The sequence below is a fragment of the Phyllostomus hastatus genome, unplaced genomic scaffold, assembly GCF_019186645.2.
Source record: "Phyllostomus hastatus isolate PE091 unplaced genomic scaffold, TTU_PhHast_1.1 phas_contig_17, whole genome shotgun sequence".
Classification (NCBI taxonomy): Eukaryota; Metazoa; Chordata; class Mammalia; order Chiroptera; family Phyllostomidae; genus Phyllostomus; species Phyllostomus hastatus.
Genome location: NW_025333664.1, coordinates 9,781,105 through 9,803,601, shown reverse-complemented (window position 1 = coordinate 9,803,601; position 22,497 = coordinate 9,781,105). Strand labels below are relative to the sequence as shown.

General features: G+C 48.3%; 1 protein-coding gene across 16 annotated transcripts in view; it reads right to left on the bottom strand.

Moving 5' to 3' along the window:
* Positions 1–22,497, bottom strand: part of ZMYND8 (zinc finger MYND-type containing 8) — a 114,989-nt gene that overhangs the window by 58,257 nt on the left and 34,235 nt on the right. For 12 of the 16 annotated variants that reach the window (XM_045832830.1, XM_045832826.1, XM_045832836.1 and 9 more), the window contains 7 exons: positions 22,338–22,486; positions 11,802–12,020; positions 8,771–8,884; positions 6,581–6,673; positions 5,354–5,441; positions 2,779–2,834; positions 138–215 (listed from right to left, as the gene is read on the bottom strand). In XM_045832830.1, the coding sequence (XP_045688786.1) occupies positions 138–215; positions 2,779–2,834; positions 5,354–5,441; positions 6,581–6,673; positions 8,771–8,884; positions 11,802–12,020; positions 22,338–22,486 (797 nt within the window). The remainder of the gene's footprint in view (positions 1–137; positions 216–2,778; positions 2,835–5,353; positions 5,442–6,580; positions 6,674–8,770; positions 8,885–11,801; positions 12,021–22,337; positions 22,487–22,497) is intronic. The other 4 variants (XM_045832834.1, XM_045832838.1, XM_045832833.1 and 1 more) reach the window with 1 other exon arrangement.

Sequence of the window (22,497 nt, the reverse complement as noted above, 5' to 3'; positions counted from 1 at the left end):
GTAGCTTTTATCAGTAAAACGAATTATTTAAAAACTTCATCCAAAAAGTTTGGTTAAACAGGCACCAAGAGAAGGCTGTCTTGGGTAACCAGTCATCCGGGCATGGGGTTCAGAAAAGGAGAGAAAATCCAACTTACACAAGGCTCACAAAACCAGTTATCTCGTTTTTGGCAAGCAGCTAAATAACACTCTGGACAAACTTCAATTTCATTCATCTGTAAAACAAAACAACGCAAAAACCAAAGTTAGAATGTGGCATCCCAGGGGCCTTCCACTTCTAGGCCCTCGAGAAATGCAGGATGACACTGACAAATAACATCAGCTGAACGAAGTCACACCACCGGGATCACGTCTCACCGACCCCAACGCCCCACGCAGCCTGAGCCGCCACCCTCGCTCTCCGAGACAAGTCTCCCAGCTTCCACTGCGGTTCACTCCCCATACAGACTCAGCAGCCGGAGCCACCTTCTACCAACACACACTCGATCTCGTCCCTCCCCTCGTATCAGAGGTTCTGCACCAGGGCAGCTTAACACCTCAGAGATGTTTGGTGACTTAGCAACGTCTGGAGACGGGTCTGGTTATCACAACTCAGGGCTGATAACGCCAGCCATGATAGGGATCTATGACGTAGAGATGTGCAGGACAGTCCCCACAACAAAGAATCCTTGGGCCTCAAATGTCAGCAGTGCCAAGATTGAGAAACCAAGGAGGAAATCTAAACACCCGATCAGTTCCTTTTGAGGCTGGGTGTGGTCTGGCCTCGGCATACCTGTCTGAGCTCCCCACTGCCTTCCGGCCATGCAGGCCACCACGTGCTGCGCTCGGTGTCCCTGAGTCTCCACTCACTCCACCCGGAGCGGTCAGTCAATACCATGGTGCCCTGTGCTACTGACACCAGCCTGGGAATTCTATGACTAACCATCCCTCCCCCTCTGAAGAAAGCGCCTTCCCCCAAGGAATCATCGTGCCTTAGAACCAAGGGCTCCCGAAGCCCCATCGCGGATCTGAATTCAGCCCCCACTATTTCACAGAGGAAGACAGGGAGGCCCCAAGATGATGTCAAGTACCACGGTCTCGGTCTCACTGCAGCGAAGTGGCAGGGCCAAGATTTGAACCCAGGCAGTCGGGCTCCCAGCTCATGCGCTTCACCGCTGCCCCGCAGTTACTACACCCTCTTGTCAAGGTGGGGCTTCCTGTTATCTCCTGCATCATGCAAGGTGCCAAATACACAGTGGGTGCTCAGTTAAGTATTAATTTTAGAATTATAATTTGCAATTATAACTGAGGAAGGAATGGTGGAGTGTAATACCTCTTTCTACCCAGTCTACCCCTCCTCTACATGTAGTGGGTAGAACAGAGTGGGAACAGCGGGTCCAGGACAGCCCTGGCCTTGCAGCCCACAAGGCAGCAGCGTGCTGCCGACAGGTCGATTCCAAAATGCCAGACAGAGAGTATCTGAGCCCAGTCAAGTCCACCTCGGGGCACCCCACCAATCAACGGCCTATGCTTCAGCTCCCAAGTCCAGGGAAACACATGAATCCCCAAGGGGAAAACAACCGAACAAGTCACCCACACGAACCGCCAATGAACAGTCATCGACAACAGCCGGTGATCGCCTGTCATCAAAGGAAGGCAAACCAAAATCAGAGTGGTCACCCCTGTTGGCGCTGGTCACAGTGATGGAGGGGAACCATGCATACGTGTACTTTCTCCAACCGGAACTTCGGTATTGGAAAGCACACAGAAAAACCACGTCCGTCCGATCCAGGCTGTTGCATAAATTGCTACGGCTTTTCCAAAAGACAATCAGAAAGTACCTAATGCCTTTGCCTGTTTACCGCCTTGGACCTGGTAGGTATACTTCTAACAATTATACTAAGAAAACCATCAGAACAGCCATGAAAAATTCTGTTCTTCCTGTGTGTTTAGTTACCTAGGGAGACACTCCAACTAAGTGGAAAATGTAGACTGTAAAACTCTATGTAAATCTGTAGACATGAATGTACCCTAAGATATCCATGTTTTCCTTATGAAAGAAAGAAGGAAGGAAGGAAGGGAGGGAGGGAGGGAGGAAGGAAGGAAGGAAAGAAAGAAAGAGAGAGAAAGAGGAGAAAAAGAAAAAGAAAAAAGAAAAGAAGAAAGATCAGGCTTGACAGGGTGAAGGCCGTTCCATCTCAGGCTTTTGCAAACAGGGACCTCACACACAAAGACTTTCTCGTACGGCGTCTGCCACCCGCCTGTCCCACAAGCACTCGAGCCTCGGGGCGGCGCGGCCCAGCGGGTCTGACTCACGCACACCGTCACGCCGCAGGTATTTGCGAGAGGGACAGACCCTCCAGGACAGCTGTGCTGCTCTCTGAGAAAGAGCCAGGACCTTTCCCCAAACAATGTCAACAACCAGCCATCTTCCGCAAGACTGGAAAGGACCAGACTCAGTGCCACAGACTTGGGGGAGAAGGAATTATGAACTCCATCTATGCCCCCAAGAAAACTCGGCATGTCCAGGGCTTGACCATGACTCAAAGCTAGAAACAAATGGCCGTTTCCACTCCTGTAGATCACGACAAAGGTAAAGGTGCTCTACAGCATATTGGGGGGTGGGGGGGGGCTCCCCTCCTTCTTGCTGTTACATTTCCTTAAAGAGAGGGGAACTGTCTGTGACTCAGCAAGTCCTAAAACCACTCCAGCGACCCACTGGGAGAATGCACACGGCAACGTTGGCCGCCCCAACCCTCCTTCTGGACGCGTTTCAAACACAACTGGAGAAGCACATACCTCATGCTCACAGATTTTGATGACTACTTTCGCTATTTGCGTCAATTTGTGATTTCCTAAGGGAATAAGAAAATAAGATTAATCCGAATGAAAACGTGTAACACCCAACCCTGGGACTCTACTTCTAACAACGTTTTAACTTGCTCCCCCCCGCCGTCCCCCCACCCACCCCGGGATGAAGCTTTGAAAGGCTGAAAACCTTCTAATCCCAGTTCAAATCGTGTGACTCCTCCCATGCATGTCTGCCAAGCTTTGGGGCCTGGATGTCATCTTTTCGGAAACTGAGCAGTTAGTGGGGCTTCCCTGCAAGGCGTGGATTAATATTTGAAAAATGCCTTCCCGCTTTAAAGGCTCAAGTTGCTGGAAAGGAGGCTCACTCCACCCACTGTCCCAGACTCCAACCCAGGACGGCACTTAACTAAGTAGCTCTGCTGTACCCAGTGCTCCAAAACGCATTTTTTTGTGAATGCAGCAAGAAGCCATATCGGAAGCAGATACAAATATTCCCATTTCATTAACAAGTAAGTCAAGGCTCAGAAGTCATTGCTTCCATGAGCCCACTTTGCTAATGAGCTCAAGATGGCCCCAGGTGTAACTCCAACTCCCTCACCTTCGCACCAAAGCAGAAGACGAAAGGGTCGGAAAGCCACATTTTCTTCCAACGTGACTTATTTACAGAAATGGTGTGTTTGTGGGCAAAAGGATTTCACACACATACACAAGAACGCCTAGATTTCTGGCTCCCTTGGAAACTCAGAAGATCTGAGAACTCTGTCTCCCACAAACCATGGGTGGCCAGAGGCCACCCCGCCAGACCAGGTGGGACTCCCCTGCTCCCCGCTGCCTCCTGCCGTCCCCAGTCGGGGCCCGTCCTGGCTTGTGCTCTGTGTGTCTCCAGGCAGTTCTCACCCACGTGTTTGTACGTTTGAGTCTAAAATCTTTACACAAGGTCTCAGTGCCTTGACGCTCTTCCCTCCCTGCACCCCGACCCTGCTACTGAGCGACTAATGCCAAACACGCGCTTTAAGCAAACATCTACCCATTCGTTCAGCTTCCCTTAAACGTTACCGAAGAGTCTACGCTAGACCCAAGGGGATGCCAGGCACAAGACGAGGTATCTGCCCTTAAAGAGCCTACATCCTGGTGAGCAAGTCAAACAGATACAACCAGTACCGTCCAGAAAATGCCATCTGTGCTGCCACGGGGAAGCACAGGTACTGTGACAGTCCCTAACGAGAGCATACGATTGGTCTAGGTCACAAGACCTGAGAAGCTGAGACTAAAGAATAAGAAAAAGCCAGCGCAAGACGAAGAGGTAAAGACTGTTCCGCAGGAGACCAGAAGACCTGGGGACACAAGGAGCGGGATCGGGCAGGTCGCTGAACGATGGGTCGGCCAGGAGGTAAACAGAAAGGACAGGAGTAAAGAGGCTGGGGCAGTGGGACAGGTACCAGGAGGAGACTTGTCTGCCCAGACGCTCAATCCTCTAAACCCCTAACAACTCAACTGATTAAACTTTACCCAGATATAAAGCTCCCCTACAACAATGATAAAACACAAAAATCCAAGTTTTTAAAGGAGCAAGAGATTTTTAAAGGTATTTTACCAAAAGATATATAAATGACGAAGGCACATAAAGAGATACTCAATACCATTAGTCACTAGAGAAAGGCAACTTAAAACCATTACCACCTAATATTTCATACCTTCGAGAATGGCTAAAATGAAAAAGACAGACAATCCCAAGTGTTGCCAAGAATGTGGGGCAACAAAGACTCAGACATGCTGCTAGAAGGAGTGCACAAGGATACAACCACTTTGCAAAAACAGTTGGGCAAAAATTCTCATCAAGTCAAGTACAAATTCAATGATCTAGCAATACCACTCTTGGGTATTCACCCAAGATAAATGAAAACCTGTGTCCACACGGAGACTCAGACAAGAATGTTCACAGCAGTGTTGTTCCTAACAGCCAAGAGCAGAAACACACACGCGCCCAGCAATGAATAGGTAAATAGATTGTGTGTTGATAAAACAAACGAAAGCACTCAGCAATAAAAAGAAACGATACACACCACATGGATGAACCCCCCAAAGATACGATGCTGCATGAGAGCAGCCAGACACAAAAGAGCACAGTTCAATCTCTAGGACTCCATTTAAATGAAATTCTAGAATATGCAAAACTAACCTACAGCGACCGAGAACAAAAGAGCAGGGGCAGGCTCACTGGAAAAGGGAAAGTAGGAATACAATAGGACCGTGAAAATGTTAGTCTCGGTCTTATTAGGGTTGTGGTGACACGGAAAACCTGGGCTTTTGATTGTATGTAATTATTCCTTCATGACAACGACGTTTTTTTGCAAGGACAGGTAGCAGCATCACAGAGCCACGAGCCAGCTGGGATGGCAGGTCATACTTACAAAATGCACATAGTCACTGGTCCCTATTCCCAAATATTGGCGATCCATACACAGTATCCTGACACTGGCCCTGATGCATGAAGAAGAGCAGGGTGGAAGGATAGGCAGCACACCCAGCACACTCCTTTGCAGGCGTCGCCTGCGCCACTCACCCCCGTTGTAAATGATGCAGTTATGCAGAATCCACTTGGCATCGGCCAGGAAGGCTTCTGTGCAGCCGTACATTTTCTTCTTAGCGTTCTGGGGAGAGAAGCCGGGACATAATCACCCGTGAGCCTCCGCAAGCCACAGCCGGCAACACCTGCGTCCCTCACGTAATTGTCTTAGCAGTCATTTGCCAAATTAATTAATGCTTTGTACTCATTTCCCAAGATGCGATCATAGTTGAGATCTATAACCCTATAAAAACGCAGTCATTGAATGCATCACGCTAACCTGGGTTTTCTCATTTTACGGCAGCTGTCTTTTATCAAGCAGCTTATTCCAATGAACCAGGACATTATAGATACATATTTATGTATTTATTGTTACTAGTAATAGTCTCCTGTAAGCCTCATAATGGAGAACTCAATGAAGCCATTATTATCATCCCCATTTTATAGACGGGGGGGAGGGGGCAAGATATGGGAATGTTAAGAGAAGTATCCAGAGTCCCAAAGCTATTAGTTTATGAATTCCAACCCTGTTATTTCAATGCCTTTTTTCTGGAACGCCACGAGGGTATGTGCCATTTTCCAAAAGAAGGGTAGATTTCTTGTGTGTGTGTGTTGGGGGGGGCAATCTGTCCTCTTCCGTGTTTTCTTGACCCAGATTTTGGTGCGAACGATTTGAAAATCAGCACCAGGATGTCGTGCACAATCGTAAGGGTTACAAGTATAACTTCCAGCACGGAGATTTAGCATGAGCTCTTAAAACACCTTCAGGCATTAAAGAAATACCCTTAATGGTAGAATAAATCACGACCTGTGAAGCCATAAATGTATGGCTAATGTGAAGGTTTCCCAGACACTCAACTTTCCCCTCTTCCCTCCCGGGGCCCTCATTAGCACCTCCGAAAGGGGGAAGGAGAAGGGGCCAGACTCACACCCATCAAATCACTAATTCTAAGAAGCTATGACTTTTTCAGGGGAAGAACTAGAACCACGAGCAGAAGTAACGTTTGGAGTTACTCCGTGGACTTCAACACTCCATTGCCATCTTGGAAAGAATGTCACGGAAGAACTCCAGGGATCAAAGTTCTTCCAACCCAGTAACAATGGGGCCGAGGAAACAGAGAGAGACCATCTAACTTGAGGCGGGGGCACGAAAAAGGAGGGAGGGTCCTGAGTCGTCGTGACAACTGCGGGCTACAACGATGAGGTTCTCGGAAGGAGGCCGACCTTTTCCAACGTGCAGAGGTCCATGGGGTGGAAGATGTATTCTGCGTAGTCGGGATGCTGTTCCAAGGGAACAGGCTTCTGGAATGCATCTGTCTGTAAGGAAAAGATGGATACACAGATGCCAGCTCGTCTCTGCTGTGGAAGACCAAGCATCCAAGCCAGCCAAGCCCTTTAAGAATGGAGTCCCATTTTCAGACAATACGGTTCTAAAAGTTTTCAAAAAGAATGACGTTGAGGAGCTCCAAATCGGTTCCCCTTCTAATTTTATCAATCATCATGGGCTCAGTTGTGGTCTGTTTCATTTTCTTTTCAAGATCTATGCTCAGAACAGGTCCTGTCCTCTTGTACAGGGTGGGGCAACAATAGGTTTGCAGTTGTTCAAATGGAAAAATGATACAATCAATAACAATACAAGAATAAACTCTGTGCTTCACGTATTCACAACTGTAAACACACTTTTGCCCCACCCTTTATTAAGACGGACAAAAACTCCAAGAACTCTGAACGAAGCTTACCTATATACTGCAAAAATGCCCATAATCAAAACTGAATGAGAGTGAAGTTGGGCCGTACCTAGAGATGATACACCAAATAAAGTTCCCCTAAGTACCAACAGATAATTTATTTACACCGAGGGGGGAAATTTGAACAGTGAGATTTTCCTGCTCCTTTGAGAAGCCAAAGCACCTTCAACAAAGGAACTATGTCAAAGTGTTTTGTGTTGATCCATTTTCTTAAGCCCTACTTGAATCAGCTGAAAATGTAAGGCTGGTTTGTTTATGGGTGTTGTTTACTTACAAATAAAAAAACATTAAGAGATTTACTTCAACACCAAAATATACTCAAAGCAAGGCATCTGAATGGGTTACCCTCTGCCGTCAACTGAGGCCTTTTATCCAAAATGAGAGTGTGGTCACTGTAAGCTTAAAAGATGCTACCACAAGCCCAGCAACTTTCTGCCCTGAATGATTTTATATCAAACAATTTATGTGAGAAATTAACACTCTCTCCAATTTCTTTTTTTTTTTTATAATTCTACAGCGTTGACAAGTCTATATGACTCTCTTCTTTTTGTCAACAGTCCTCAGCAGATGAAATTCCACCTATGAAAAGCAGAAAAGTAATTCCTTGTCACTCAACATGTGAAACTCCACAGGTTTAAAAAAACTGTGTCTTTTTAACCAAACTGAGGCTATAATGCTCTTGCTTCCACTGACAGACATTTTATTAAAGAGACAGCTAGGTTCCTAATTTAGCAATACCCAAATGGCATGCTCTGAATCTTTCGCACCACCGTATCAAATTCCACTATATAACCTCAAAACTGAAGCTTACTGTTTGGAAGAAATTAAACCACAGTGGCTACTAAATACCCTGAGCGTCTACATTTCTCTGGAATCATTTGACTTAGAAAGCAAACTCTGGAGACTTTCACCAGGGTTTACTACTGGTCCATAGGGTGCCTTTGTGCGGAGCAGAGAAAGAGAACTCCGTCCCCAAGTTTCTGGAGGGAAGATGTCACAATATAGCAATTACACTGACATCACAGACTGATGATTTTTAAAAGAAAGGTATGCTACAGCCATCTTCTCGAAAACAGTCACAAAAAACTAAAACGACCGTGGCTACGGCCAGACTGGTCCTCGGGAGGAAAACCATGCGAAGGGCGCCACCTTCCGGCTCAGCGTGGCAGCCCCGCTTCCACGGGGCACCAGATCTCACCGCCACGCAGAGGGGACTCACCGAGTCCTCACCCTTGACGGGAAATCTCGCTGGTTCGGTTTTACGCGAAGGCTCTATCATCTGACCTTGACTATAAATAAACTGGGTTGTACCCAGCTTTCTCACTGCAGTGCAGTTTTACTCACTCCCGAGGGAAGGCACAAACTTCCCCCTCCCTGATGCAGTGGTGTAGGGCTTCCTACATAACCAATCAGAACGTCAAATCCCCCTGAACTTCCTACTACGTGTCATTTCCCAGGGAAAGTCCCCGAGGGCACGGGGCTCACGACAGAGAACCGCCTGCCGTCACACCGTGTGTTTGTTTCACGTGCAGACATCCGGATTCGGGCCTGCAGGAAGGGCTACGTGCGGGTGTCTGAAAAGCTCCAGCTACGCGGAGTAAGATGTTAACGGAACCGCCGTCACCGCTTCCACGTCCGCTTATGCCGAGAGGCGCTGGCGTCTTACCCCCGGCTGTTTCATCTTCTGGATGGCGAACTTGAGCAGGTAGGACAGCTGCTCGATGGTGAGCATCGTCATGGCTTTGCTCTGGGTCTCGATGCATTCTGCGACTGTGATCTTCTACGAGCCAAAAACCACACACACGTCCAGTTAGGGAAAAAAGCTCCTTTCCGCATGCTGAATGCCCTTTCCTCCGAATGTTCCAGTGAGCTCACGCGTGAAAACTAACGGCCGAAGGTGACCACCGGCTGCTGCGCTCAGCAAGGCCTCCAGCCTACCTGGCGGCTGACCGCATGGATCAGCGGATGAAAGTCGGAAGACCACCAACGACCTTGTAAGAAGCGCCTCTGTGCTCGCGAAGATGACAGAATCTGAGAAAGACTCGGCGAGGCCGGGACCTGAAACCCGTCATTATTACAACCTCGGGTTTCAAGAAGGGGATGAGAACAGAGGCCACGGATGGTTTCGGGGTGATCTCTTCCTATCATGAACCAGCATTAACTCAATGACGTCACTGCCCGAATGGGACCGTCTTCACGGTAGAAGAACCAAAGAGATGGTAGCAAACTGAAAATAAATATGACTGAATTCTCCGTCACCACTGATGCAAACCCTCCCCGGGACATTCTGGCAACGTACACGAGATGGGTCATTTAGCTGTCTATCTCCATGGGCAATAAATGTCATTTGCTAAGGGAAATTCCCACCCAAGAAGAGGCCCCGAGAAACGTGGAAACCGGATGCCGCTCTGTGAATCCAGGACTGCATCTCAGAGCTCCAGACCCCTGAAGTAGCAACAACAACGAAAATAGCAAAGTCTGAAGCTCTCAGGAAACACTCGAACCATCTGTGTACAGAGAGCTGAGAAAGTTCCCTCCAATTAATTTGGATTTCATTGCCATTCTTCCTATGTGTGGATCCCCCAAAGGGGACTTTCGAGGAAAAGGACAATGCAAGAGGCGCCCTGAAGCTGGAAATGGTGAGGGACTCAAGTGTCTCGCTAACTGCTTGGCCATCGGAGCCTAAAAGGGCCAGTCTTCTCAGCTGACTGCCCTCCCAGCTCACCCGGAAGAAAACCGGGGCTTGAAACCTTAGACACAGCACACCTGCTTGTTTGAATTCCCGTTTGCTTCCAGGTAACTTATCCCTGGCGAGCACTCGGATGGCATGCTCAACCGCCACCCACCTCCTCTGAGCCACGCCCCCAACCCCCTTCACCTCTCCTGGCAGTGCCTGGTTCCCACAACAGAGACTGAAAGTGCCAGACACACATTTTTCAAGGCTTTTTTTTTTCTTTTTTTTTTGCATAAGGACTGGCGATCCAATCCTGACCAATGAGCTCAAGGGCAAGTCAGCTGGAGGCTGAGAGCAAAGTCCTTCTGCTCAATAAAAAGGGATGTGAAGAGAGACACTCCTACTAGGGGATTTCTGTCTCGCCGCACGTAATGAAATCCCCAGCGGCCCTCTGAGGGCCACACGGGGACACGCGGCCTCGAGGATGGAATGGGGAGAGTCTGGCTCTGGCTCTGGGCACCCTCAGGCCTGGCCCGGCCTCCGGGATTTTCTCACGCACGATAATAAACCTCTCCTGTTTCAGCCAGCACCATTCCTCCAGACCTGGGGTCTGCAGCAAAAGCATCCTCTCAGAGCCACTATCTTTTTTGCAAAGTTATTAAGTAGTAATTGTACGGAAGGCAAGGGTTGGCCAAGGAAAAAGGAAACAGAGGAAGGCTCCAAGGCAGATGGAGAAGAGCGAGGGCAGGCTCTGAACGGGAGGGTGCAGCCGAACCACACGTGTCCTGGCCACCTTTCCAACATAAGCCACCAAAGACAGCCAGACACAGAACACCACTGAAAGGTCACCATCCTCGAGGGCGTGTCTGACTTCTTCTCTTCCATTTCTTACCTGCCTCTTTTTCCTTACACAGAAGCGGTGCGACAGACACTGCCCTCTGGCTGGCTTTTTTCCCCCACTAATGACATCTGGGAGAACGTTCCATTTCGCCCCTAGAAGCCTTCCCTTATTGGAGATCTAATTCCAGGATGCTTTTGAATCTAAGCGACATTCCGTATTAGGTAATTTTGTAGGTGACATTCTTAGTTTCGGCACTTTGAACATGCATCAGACTGCATGTCACCAAGAATAGAAGCCACCAGAGACAGTGGAAACCGCCGTGATTGTTTCAATGCAGAGTGTTTCGACTCTGCTAACAGGAACACAACTCTCCCTTCACTGTGCCAGAACGCTTCTCTGCCTATGGCCCTGAACTTGCAGCCGTCTCTGCCTTGGGGGTGTCCCCCGACCCCAAACCCCTGGCTACGTGGCTCATTCCTCCCCCTCTTCAAGTCTTTCCCAAATCCTAGCAGGGCTTCCCGGATCTCTTCGTTTAAAATGGAAACGCCTCGCACCCTCCTCGCGCCCTAGTCCTCATCTTCAGTGCAACCCATTATCTCCAGGACACTCCTAACACACTGTGTGTAACTTCATTTATTCCCGTGTTTGTCCTTTCCTCCTCAAAAGGTGTGATCCGTGCCTCTTTTTGTGTACCGCTGAATCCCTAGCACCTAAAAAGCACGCAAGAAATCGCGGCTGCCTGCACGAAAGCGTCAGACGGCGACCACATGGAGCACACAACCAGACTGGTCTTCCTCGCGTGGCTACTGCCGATGAGCCCATGATGCAGCAGGACAGAACGTCCAAGAAGGGGGAAAAGAGCATGAGAGCTTTTCAAAGTAAGTGAAGATCTGTAAGTCGGCTTCCGAAATGTTCATTACAAGAGAATCAGAGAAGGCCGCAGATCTCAAAGGATCCAGAGACCCGTGAAGAATCGAAATCATATTCAGGGCAATTGTCTTTCCCAAGGGGCCACACTGCCAGTGTGGGTCCCAGAAGGGGATGACTGGGAGAGAGCAGGTGGAAGGCAAGAAATTTCTCTCTTCCCTACACCTGGATGATTCGAAGAGGTAAAAAATAAAAGGGAGAAAGAGCCAGGAGAAGACGCGAGGCAGACAATGCATTCATTCACCAAGAACTAACCTCACATTCAGGACAAAACCAGTCCCCCTCTGGTTCCGATGTCAGTCTCAGACACTTAGCGTGATAAACCCGGGGACAGAGCTCACAGCAAAGGACTTGGCCTTCCCGGTGACAAACCCAGCAGTAGAAATCATTCCGTCCATCCTGCGGTACAACATCAACAGGGTCTGTGGTGAGTGGCTGCTTCATATAGTAAAACGGACCATGTCTTAGTTCTGACTGAAATGTAGGCAAGAAAGACAGGTGTGGTTTCAAAACAAATGTGCATTCTCAAAAGGAATTTGAACAAATACATCAATAACAACAAAAGAAAAGCACAGCATTTCATACATTCATTAAAAAGCCATCTTGGGTTACTCTAGTAAATACAGGGTTTACAGATCATTACACATTACAGTTTTTTTTTTCTTGTATTTTAAGAGGACACAGATTGAAAAGCGGGTGTCTAAGAGTTACTAGGCAGCCCTGGAGCAGGACAGCCTGAGGGCTACAACCAAGGCATACCCGGGTTCAAACTTGAGCTCTACCAGCTACATTTTAGCTACACGATGCTGGGCAAGTCTCAACCTCTCAGCTTCAATTTTCTCATCTGTAAAATGGGTATAATATTTAACTTCATGGTATTATGGTTGGGATTCAATGGGATGATACGATGTATGCATTTAACACAGTGCTATCAATACTAATATTGTAGATATAGTCACGAGCCCAAACTACAGTGAGCCTAAATGTACAAAGCCAACAAAACAATGTCAGTTTACCCTGGGACTCTGTCAACAGCAGACTTTTGGAGAACAGATCAATTGGACTTAAAATGGGTGATCATTTTTTAAATCTACCTTGAATACTTAAAAGTATTATGAGCCAATAAGCTACCCTAAAGTCATACTTCTTTTTCTTTTTTAGAGATTTTATTTATTTATTTGTAGACAGAGGGGAAGGGAGAAAGAGGGAGAAAAACATCAATGTGTGGTTGCCTCTCATGAGCCTCCCCGCCACCACTGGGGACCTGGCCCGCAAGCCAGGCATGTGCCCTGACTGGGAATCAAACCGGCGACCCTTTGGCTCGCAGGCCAGAGCCCAATCCACTGAGCCAGCCACATCAGCCAGGGCTGAAGCTGTATGTCTTAAATATGGTAGGTTCCTATTGCCAGGGTCTACCTACCTCACCCACCTAGAACCACAACAGCAGAAAGATGAGAGGGGGAGCCAATTCATGGGAGTCAGACCTCTTTCTATGCCAAAATACGAAGAGAAATACTTCCCTAATGATATGTTATAGAATCCAGCAACGCCACACTCCAACACACAAAATCACTCCCAAGAAACTCATCAGGAAAAATGTCCATCGGAAACCGGTAAGGAACCCTGTTTAGGAACTATGAGAAAGACTGGTGGTCAGCGTCACGGGGACCTGATGCAACTGGCTGTGTGACCTTCAGAAGGCTGCTCAGCCCACTCTGGGCCTCGATGCCGTGCATAAGAGCTTAGCCATGACCCATAGTACCTACACCTTTGAATGAGCCTCCACGCGTAATATTTTTTTTCTGTCCTTGAGTAAAACATTCATTTCCTCCCTAAAGATCTCGTATACTGGTTAGAGACTGCACAATTTTTGTGGATATGGTGAATGGCATCTTTTTCTATTATATCTTCTAAATAGTTATTGTTGGTACACAGAAATGCTGTGTTAAGATTTTCTAACAGTGTACTGATTATAAATCTTGTCTCTAAGTAATATTAGTTCTATCTGTTCGTGTCCAATGCTTTTACATTACTTGTCTTTTTTCCTCACTTGAATGGCTAGAACCCCCAGCGGGGAGAGTGGCCAAGGCTACAGGCACCTAGGTCCTGCTTCTGGATCTCATTAGAAGGCTCTACTGTTCTCCGAAGGCCTGCTCGTCCTACACTCCTTAGCACACGGCCTCACGGATGCCTCCCAGTTCCTTGTTAACCAACCAGCCCTTCTAAGGCCCCTACTCTCATTTCCACCAAGAAAAAGACTTTCAACAATGATTTTATTTTATTTTTTATTTTATCTCATCTGATTTTCTTTTATGCCTTAATTTACTGCTTTTGCAGCGAGGGAAGGAGAGGTTTATGCGTGCATGGAAATGGCACCGAGCCTGGAGACAGGCAAAGTCGGGCCCTAGAGCCTGGCTCCCGATGGCCCCTACGCAGTCAGAACACAGCCAGGGGCAAACTGCTCATCACAGTGACTCGTCTGAAAGAAAAGCTCCAGGATTTAGAGAAATGAGAAGAGGTACAACAAGGCACGACAGTCCACCTTAAACTGCTCTGATGAAATGGGGGTCCCTCAATTCCCACATGTATTTGAGTCAGTGTCTGAACTTTTGTGTTAGTCTTTTTGTCTCTTCACAAACCAGTAACTCGATTTCATGACTGATTTAATCAATCTCACATGGCTACTGCTCCCTCAAAACAAAATAAATATCGATAAAATAAAAGAATGAAAGAAAACCCATTGCCCAGAAAATAAAAACCACGGTGATTAAGGCGCTGGGCTCTAGTGACCAGCTGGGGCCAGGGCTGGGAGCGGTCAGCCACCATATCGGGTCCTGAGGCCAATGACATCATTCAGTCTAGTTTCCTGATGGTGTGGTAGGCAGGGCTGATCCACTCTCCTGAGCCTGGGGCACAAGACGTCTTCAGTTTCCAAAACCAGGGCAAATTCCAAACCTAGGCCTTTTCATTTCCTCCTTCCCTGAGCTGCACACCAAAGCGCCGTGGTCCGGGGCTGCCCGGTCACAGACTGCCATCTGGCCTCCACCTCCAAGCCACAACAGGTCTGGGCAGCTGCTGGACGGGGGCGGGGGGCGCCTGGTGGCAAGCCCCAAGCCGGGGGTGAAATCCACAGGCCAAAAAGCCCCATGCTAGGAGCCCAAATCATGAACAGGCTAAAGGGGTCCATTTGCCTGCATGCATCAAAGCCCAATAAAACACAAACAGGAGCCCTGGCTGCTGTGGCTCAGTGGATTTAGTGTAAGCCTGCAAACCAAAGGGTCTCTGGTTGGATTCCCAGTCAGGGCACATGCCTGGGTTACGGACCAGGTCCCTGGTAGGGGAGGCACATGAGAGGCAACCACACATTGATGTTTCTGTCCCTCTCTCTTCCCACCCTTCCCCTTTGTCTAAAAATAAATAAATAAAATCTTTAAAAACACACACACACAAACAGGAGTTTGCAACAAAGACAGTAGATACTTATTAGTTGCAGAAAATGGCACCAAGCCCAGAGACACAGGCAGATAAGCTCGAGCTCTGAGACCCGGCTCCAGGACTACGTCATTCTTGAGCCCAGCCAGCCAGTTCCCTGTTTCGGTTCGCCGGTTAAGACGGAGCATCCACTTGGGTTCCAGAGAACAAAGTCACCGCTACCACATTCTTCCCCCGTCAGTCACGTTTGTCAACGCACTGTCACACACAGTGTGACATCTTCCTTTCGTCCTCACGACCACTCAAAGGGGACCACTAGTCTTACTCAGCAGATGAGAAAACCAGGCTAAAAAGACTTATCTGGCCCTGGCTGGCGTAGCTCAGTGGATTGAGCGTGGTCTGCGAACCAAAGCATCGCAAGTTCAATTCCCAGTCAGGGCACATGCCTGGGTTGCAGGCCATGGCCCCCAGCAACCCCACATTGATGTCTCTCTCTCTCTCTCTCTCTCTCTCTCCCCCTCTCTCCCTCTCTCTCTCTCTCTCCCTCCCTTCCCTCTCTAAAAATAAATAAAATCTTAAAAAAAAAAAAGACTTATCTGGCAGCAGACTGGGGGAAGGGGCAAAGAAGGGGTGAAGAAGTGCAGACTGGGAGTTGCAGAACAGTCATGGGGATGTCAAACACAGCACAGGGATACAGTCAGTGATGCTGTCATCACTGCGTACCAGAGCAGGCGGGTACTTGAAATATCGGGGGGATCACTTTGTCAAGTATGTGATTTTCGAAGCACCTTGCTATATACCTGAAGCTAATACAAAATAATACTGAGTGTAAACTGTAATTGAAAAATAAAATTAAAAAAAAAAACCAACAACTTATCCGACCCCCAAGCCCAGAGCAAGGCCTCAAACCTGAGCGCCCCAGAACTGTCCCCGTCGAGCAAGTACACGATCTCTAGCCCGGACGGGGCCTTCTAGGCCGCTTTCATGGCTTTCGCATGAGAGCAGAAGCCCCATGTCAGCGCTCGACTTCCTTTCAGTGAGTTAATAATAGGGCAGGAAGAGCCATTAAGATCTAAATATAAGGGGAAAATTCAAATAGGGCAGTTAACATCCCTAACCAGCACCAAAGTCCTTTCTATCTCATAGAACCCAGGGCACTGCCACCTCCACAACGAAATGTCCCCCACGCCCTTGCCCCGGCCCCACGCCCAGCTGGGGGCGGGTGTTCCCGAGAGGATCCGGAGGAGCCAAGAGGGCCAGGCTAATCCAGTCTCTTTTCAGGAGATTTCTGTCCTTTGCTGGAGTGGGGAGGCTGTGGCTGAGAACTGCCTCCCCGATAATCTCCTTGTCCATCAGATACCTGCCTTATCTGCTCCTTGTAAATGTTTCCTGCTCCATCAGAAACAATCTGATAACCAATATGGAACGTTTAAAACTGGAAAAGCAAATCGTTTCAGGTAAAATGAGTTATGACTTTTTCTCCCTCCTAAGCATAAGGTGTGTTACCCGCCTGCTGGTTTAAGGCAAACAGGTTGCAGCCTGTGTTATTACGGGGTAATTGCAGGCTCTGTGAACAAATGTTCCTATGTCCATGCCTCTCCCCCAGGTTGGCTTAACGAGAAAATAGACAGGCTCATTCACTCACTTCTAGAACACCTTAGTCTACACCAGGAGCTGGCCAACTTTTTCTATAAAGGGCTCTAGAAAGACAGCAAATAATAAAGACTTCGCAGATGACCTGGTCTCAGCCACAACTACCCAACCCAGCCACCACTGCACCAGAGCAAGAAAGACAATATGTAAATGAATGAATGTGGCTGTGGGCCAATAAAACTTTATTTACAAAAAGAGGCTCTGAAAATTGTATTAACTATTGTATGGTACCAGGTGGGTAACTGGAAATATCCAGGGGGAGATCTCTGTGAGTTATATGATTATCTAACCACTATGCCCTACACCTGAAACTAATACAAAAGAAAAAAAAACAGTGAATATAAACTGTAATTTAAAAATAATTTTTTTAAATTTTAATTAAATTAAGTTAAAACGACGGGCTCCTGGCCACACCTGGCCCACAGGCTACGGTTTGTGGTGCCTGGCCTACCTAAGCCAGGGGATGGGTGCTCTGGCTGTCGTGTGAGCCCAGGGTAAGCATGGGGGGTGGGGATCCACAAATTCAAATTTCCACAGGGGCCACGGAGTTCACACACACAAAGAAAGGGCCCTGGCCCCAGCTTGCCCCAGCGTTTGCTCTTTGCTCTCCCACTCTGGATAAAAGCATGGGTCTCCCCAAAGGAAGGCCACCTGCCGGCCAGACCGTGAAGAATGGCCCTGGCACGCAGCCTAGACCCTGGGCGACGGCTGGGAGGGGGGCAGGGCTCACGGCCACTGCAGGGGAGCACTTCCACCCGGCCCCACTGGCCAAGGCAGCAAGGTGGGCACCCACCACGGTGCCGCCCGATTTAGGACCACACCAGCAACCCAGCTGGCCCCTGCACTGGCTCGACTGCTAATACACTGCCGCTGCCCAAAAAAGGACTTCTGTGAAACGCCCAGGGTTTGAAGACAATGCATGGATCCACCAACATAAGTCCTGGCCGGCCCAGTTATGATATGTACGCACCCTGGACTCAGAGGTGAGGAGGGCACCATGATTTCTTTGTCGTATTTGATCAAAGTATACCTAAGGCCATTTTGTACGAGTCTGTTAGCAATTACTTCTCAATACTTTGGTGAGGGAAGGAAAGAAGGAAGAAAACGAGGGAGGGAGAAAGGAAGGAAGGAGGGCTTCCAAAAGGAATCTTCAAACTCAGATGACCCGAGAACTAAAGATAAGAGTGCTATTTTGCAGTCATGGCCCTAATGTCATTTGGGGACAAGCTATTTCTCATCTCCCATCAACTGCAGGGTGTTTGGCAACCTGACCCTCCTCCACAAAATGTCAGGAGCACCCTGGCCTGTGTGGCTCAGCTGGTTGGAGCATCGTCCAGTAACCGAAAGGTCATGGGTTCAATTCCCAGTCAGGGCACATAGCTGGGTTGCAGGTTCCTTCCCTTAGTCCTGGTGCCTACAATCTCTGGTCTGGGCACATCTGGGAAACGGCTGATCAAAGCTTCTTTCTCTCATTGAGGTTCCTCTCCCTCCCTCCTTCCCTCCCTCCCTCCCTCCCATTAAAAGCAATGGAAAAATGTCCTCAGATGACGATGAAAAAAAACAAAACAAAAAGCCAGGAGCATCCTTCTAGGTTTTGGGATATTTCTCGGAGTAGAACCAAGAAAAGGCACCTACATGGTTTCAAAAGTTTCTTAAGGGGTGAAACCACTGGACGAAAAGGCATTAAAAATTAATTATAAATCTTAGAATACTTTTCCCCCTAAAAATACAGTATGTTTTAAAGCTCTTCTTGAAACTCCACTAAAAGTACTGAATCCCCAATACATGAGAACAGGGTCCCAACCTGAAAACTCAACCCATACCTGTACTTGGTAATAAAAGGTCATTACCAAAAACGGAAACATACAGGATTTTTAAAAATAAGGCCAGAATGGCTTTGTTTTCAGAACATTAGAATACAAAAGAGAATAGAGGACAAGAAAAAAGGAAGGAGGTAGAGAACCTTAATATATGAGGTCTGTCCAGAAAAGGCACAGCCATTGTTCATATAACAAGAACAGTCTGCCTGACATTGATGTAACCTGGCAGCCAAGGAGAGTCAACCAGGATGCACATGCGTGAACAATGATGACTTCACTGTACTAGACAGTGGGGCGGTAGATGCTGTTGAGTGAGAATGTGTACTGTGTGGTCGTCACACTCACAATGACAGAGTGAACAGAGCAATGAATCCGCATCACATTTTGTGTTAAGCCTCAATATTCCTCCACGGGAAGTATTTGGATGGCTCAGGAGGCCGCAGCTATGAGCAACTGGTGACAGCAGGCTTCATCACAACAATACGCCTGCTCATGCATCACGTCTTGTGCAGGGTGCTTTGGCAAAACATCAAATCACCCAGATGATTCAGCCCCACTACAGCCCGGATTTGGTGCCCCGTGACTTCTGGCTTTTCCCAAAACTGAAATCACCTTTGAAAGGGAAGAGATTTCAGACTGTTGATAAGATTCAGGAAAATGTGATGGGGCAGCTGATGGTGACTGGGAGAACTGTGTGAGGTCCCAAGGTGCCTACTTTGAAGGGGACTGAGGAGTCACTGTCCTATGTGTAATGTTTCTTGTATCTTGTATCTTCTTCAATAAATGCCTCTTTTTCGTATTATATGTCTGGATACCTTCTGGACAGATCTCGTATGTCAAAAATCAAAAGAACTCAAACACTTAAGAAAGCTAGAGACAGAAGGAATGAGTGAAGCATGCAGGGTATGGTACAGTAGGGAGGGGTGGGGAGTGTGGAAAACCAGGGCACACAGACCCTGCGTCCAAAGGGGCAGGATCCACTCAGCTCCAGCTATTGGCTGGATTCTGAGTTTTAGAAGAACCCAGGAATGTAAGTTGTTATCTGAAATCTCATAATCTTCAAGTGTCGGTGACTAAAGAGAATTATATTATGTTCGTCAAACACAACATGTGCAAGCTACAATTTGGCTTTAATTCCATAATTCTAAAAAAGAAAGGACAGGAAAAGGAATAGAAAAAGGAAAGCATCCTGAAGGCCATGTGTTCTTTTAAAAAAAGGATTTAAGTCCCCCTTAGGAAAGCAGGCTGTGCACGGGAGGGGCCGCCCATAGGATGTAAGAAGCTTTATGTGCTACAGTGAGTCAGAGTCAAGGTCAGCCATTTCCTCTCCTCTCAGCAAAGACTATCTCCCCTCTGCCAACTGCTGGCCATTCAGCCCCTGCGATCAGCCTGCTGATGTCCCTAGTCCGAACCCTTTTGTGCAGTGTAACTAAAGCTCATGGACAGGAAACGACTGCCAAGGTCACACGGCCAGTTCCCCAGGTGCAGGGGGGCGAAAAGGGGCCCTCCCTGCCTGCAGGCCTGCCACACCTTCCCTCCAGTGCCACGTCCTGGAAACTCTGCCCCCAGGACTGGCCAGGACGGCGGAGTCGGAGCACAGTGCTCTGGTCCAGTCACCCGTGCCCTGCTATTCACCACACCCTGAACGTGTTCTGCATTCATCACCTCCCGCCCTGGGTCAGACTCTGGGGAGACAGCAACTGTCAGTGTGGACACGGGCCTCTCTTCTGAAGCCGACGGTCCAGAGGGGGACCCCGATGGACAGACACCCCGATGTGGTTGTGAGGTGTAAGTGTTGCAGAAATGGTGTTAATACACGGACGGGGAGGGAGAGAATAATGCATGAACTGCTTGGTGACCCACACACAGGTAGTCGGTAAGGAAGCGTTTGCCCAGGGAGCTAATGACTGGCTGAAGTAGGGCTTGGGGATTATCTGCGGCCTTTGTGTTTCTTTCTTAGTCTTTAATCCCAACAGGTGTACAGTAGCTCCTGGGTGACAGGGAGACCTAAACTCAAAGGCAGCTTCTTACTCTCTCTAAGGCCTCAAGGAAGCAACTTAACCTCTTTGAACCTGTTTTTATCTGCAAAACGGAGGTGATTACAGCCCTTATTCACAGGGTAACATTAACAAAGAAACCTGAGAATGGAGGTAAGGGGGCGGGGGGGGGGAATCTGAAACTAACATAATGTCATATGCCAGCCCTGGGTGAGTAGCTCAGTTGGTTCGAGTCATCCCAACACGCCGAGGTTGCAGGTTCAATCCCCGGTCAGGGTACATATAAGAACCAACCAAATGAATGCATAAATAAGTGGATCAACAAATCAATACCTCTCTCTCTCTCTAAAAATCAAGTTTTTAATAATTATGACTCAGTAAAAAAAATTTAAAGATTAACATGGGACAGCACTTGCCACAGGGCACAGCACACTACAGGCACCGCTTTCATTTTCATGATTACCGACACTACCGTATGTCCTTCAAGGGGCAGCCCCCCCAGAAATCTGTTTCGGACCCACCAATTTCTCCAGTTCTAATAGGATTAGACCTGCAGTGCCCAACACGGTACCTACAGGTAGCCACTTAAATTTAAATTAAATTAGAAATTCGGTTCCTGGGCCACATTTGTCGCTTGCCAGTGCTCCACGGCCACATGCGGCCTGTGACAATCATACAGAACAGCACAGGCCTAGGACATTTCTAGAGCTGCTGCTGAATTATGTCCTGTGTAGTTTGTGTGGTTTTTCCACTTAGTACGGAGCCTGGCTTTAGTATTATTATTATTATTGTTGTTGTTGTTGTTGTTGTTGTTATTTATGTCATTTCGCTCACTTCATCTTAACAACCTAGAAAACCTATAGCAGGAGTCGCATCCTCATTTCAGTAGACGGGGCAAACTAGGCACAAAGAGGTTAACTTGCCCACAGCCATAGAGCAAAAGCAGGGCTGGCATTTCGCTATATAATTTGAGAATGAAAATAGATTAGTGTGCGGAAACGCACCCTCTCACAGTTCTGGGCATTTAACCGCTGCTAGGTTCTCTTCCCGTGAAAGCAATCATCTTGTTTTATTCAACCTCAAATCCCCAGAGCTCACTTCGGCACTCCGGGGCGCACGAAAGGCATGCACACATGGAGGAATCCCTGCCTAAGTGGTACCAGAACCGCAGGTCATCCTGTCTCCTCTGGCACCATGAGACGTGGCCTCATGGTCCACACAGAAGTACCTCTCGTTTTTTTAAATCAGAAATGCATCTAGCCCGCATCAGAGAATTTCTACAGCTAGAAGGTTTCTTTATTAGCAGGATCCAAGGTGGCAAATAGCCACTCATATCTAGGAGACTGGCCCCAGCTGCCCAGGGAGGCTGGGGTCTGCTGCCCCGGGCCTCGGCATAGTGAGAAGGAAGGGAGACTAATTACCAGGAGCAATGGGCGGTGTCTCCCCACAGGCCCACAGGCCTAAACCCATTATTTTACAGATGAGAAAACTGAGAGCAGAAGGGAGTATGCCTCAGCCACACAAATGCCTCCAGGCAGAGGTGAGAGCTATCTCGCTGCTGAGGCCCTGGAGGGAAAAATCCTCCCCAGCCAGGGGGGTGGTGGGCGGGGGGACACACAGAAACCCAAGGAAAAGCCCCAGACCCTAGAGCACAGGATCTTCAGCGCCTCTGGGTCCCCGCCCTGTCCCCAGAACAGATCTGAACACCCGCCAGAAATGTCTGCACGGGCCCCTTCTGAGCTGCCCTTTCCTGTCCTAGGCCAATGGCAGCCAGTCAGGCCCTGAGTTAAATGCCAAGAGCCAGCTCTTAGAGAAACCCAGACAGCTGCGCTTCCTGAGACCCAGCCTTTGTCCCTCGGGTGTGGACACCGTTCCCGGCGGCCCTTTACCTGCTCCTTATTGTTACTGTTCAGTAAGCCCGGTTTCTTTTTCTTTTTAATGGGGCTAGTTGATGTGTCCTGTGGAGAATGGCCATTGGAGGAATGCGGAGGGCTTGGGAACTTCCTTTTCTGGGCCGTTCTCTCTGTGGAGCCAGGATCTGAAAGAGAC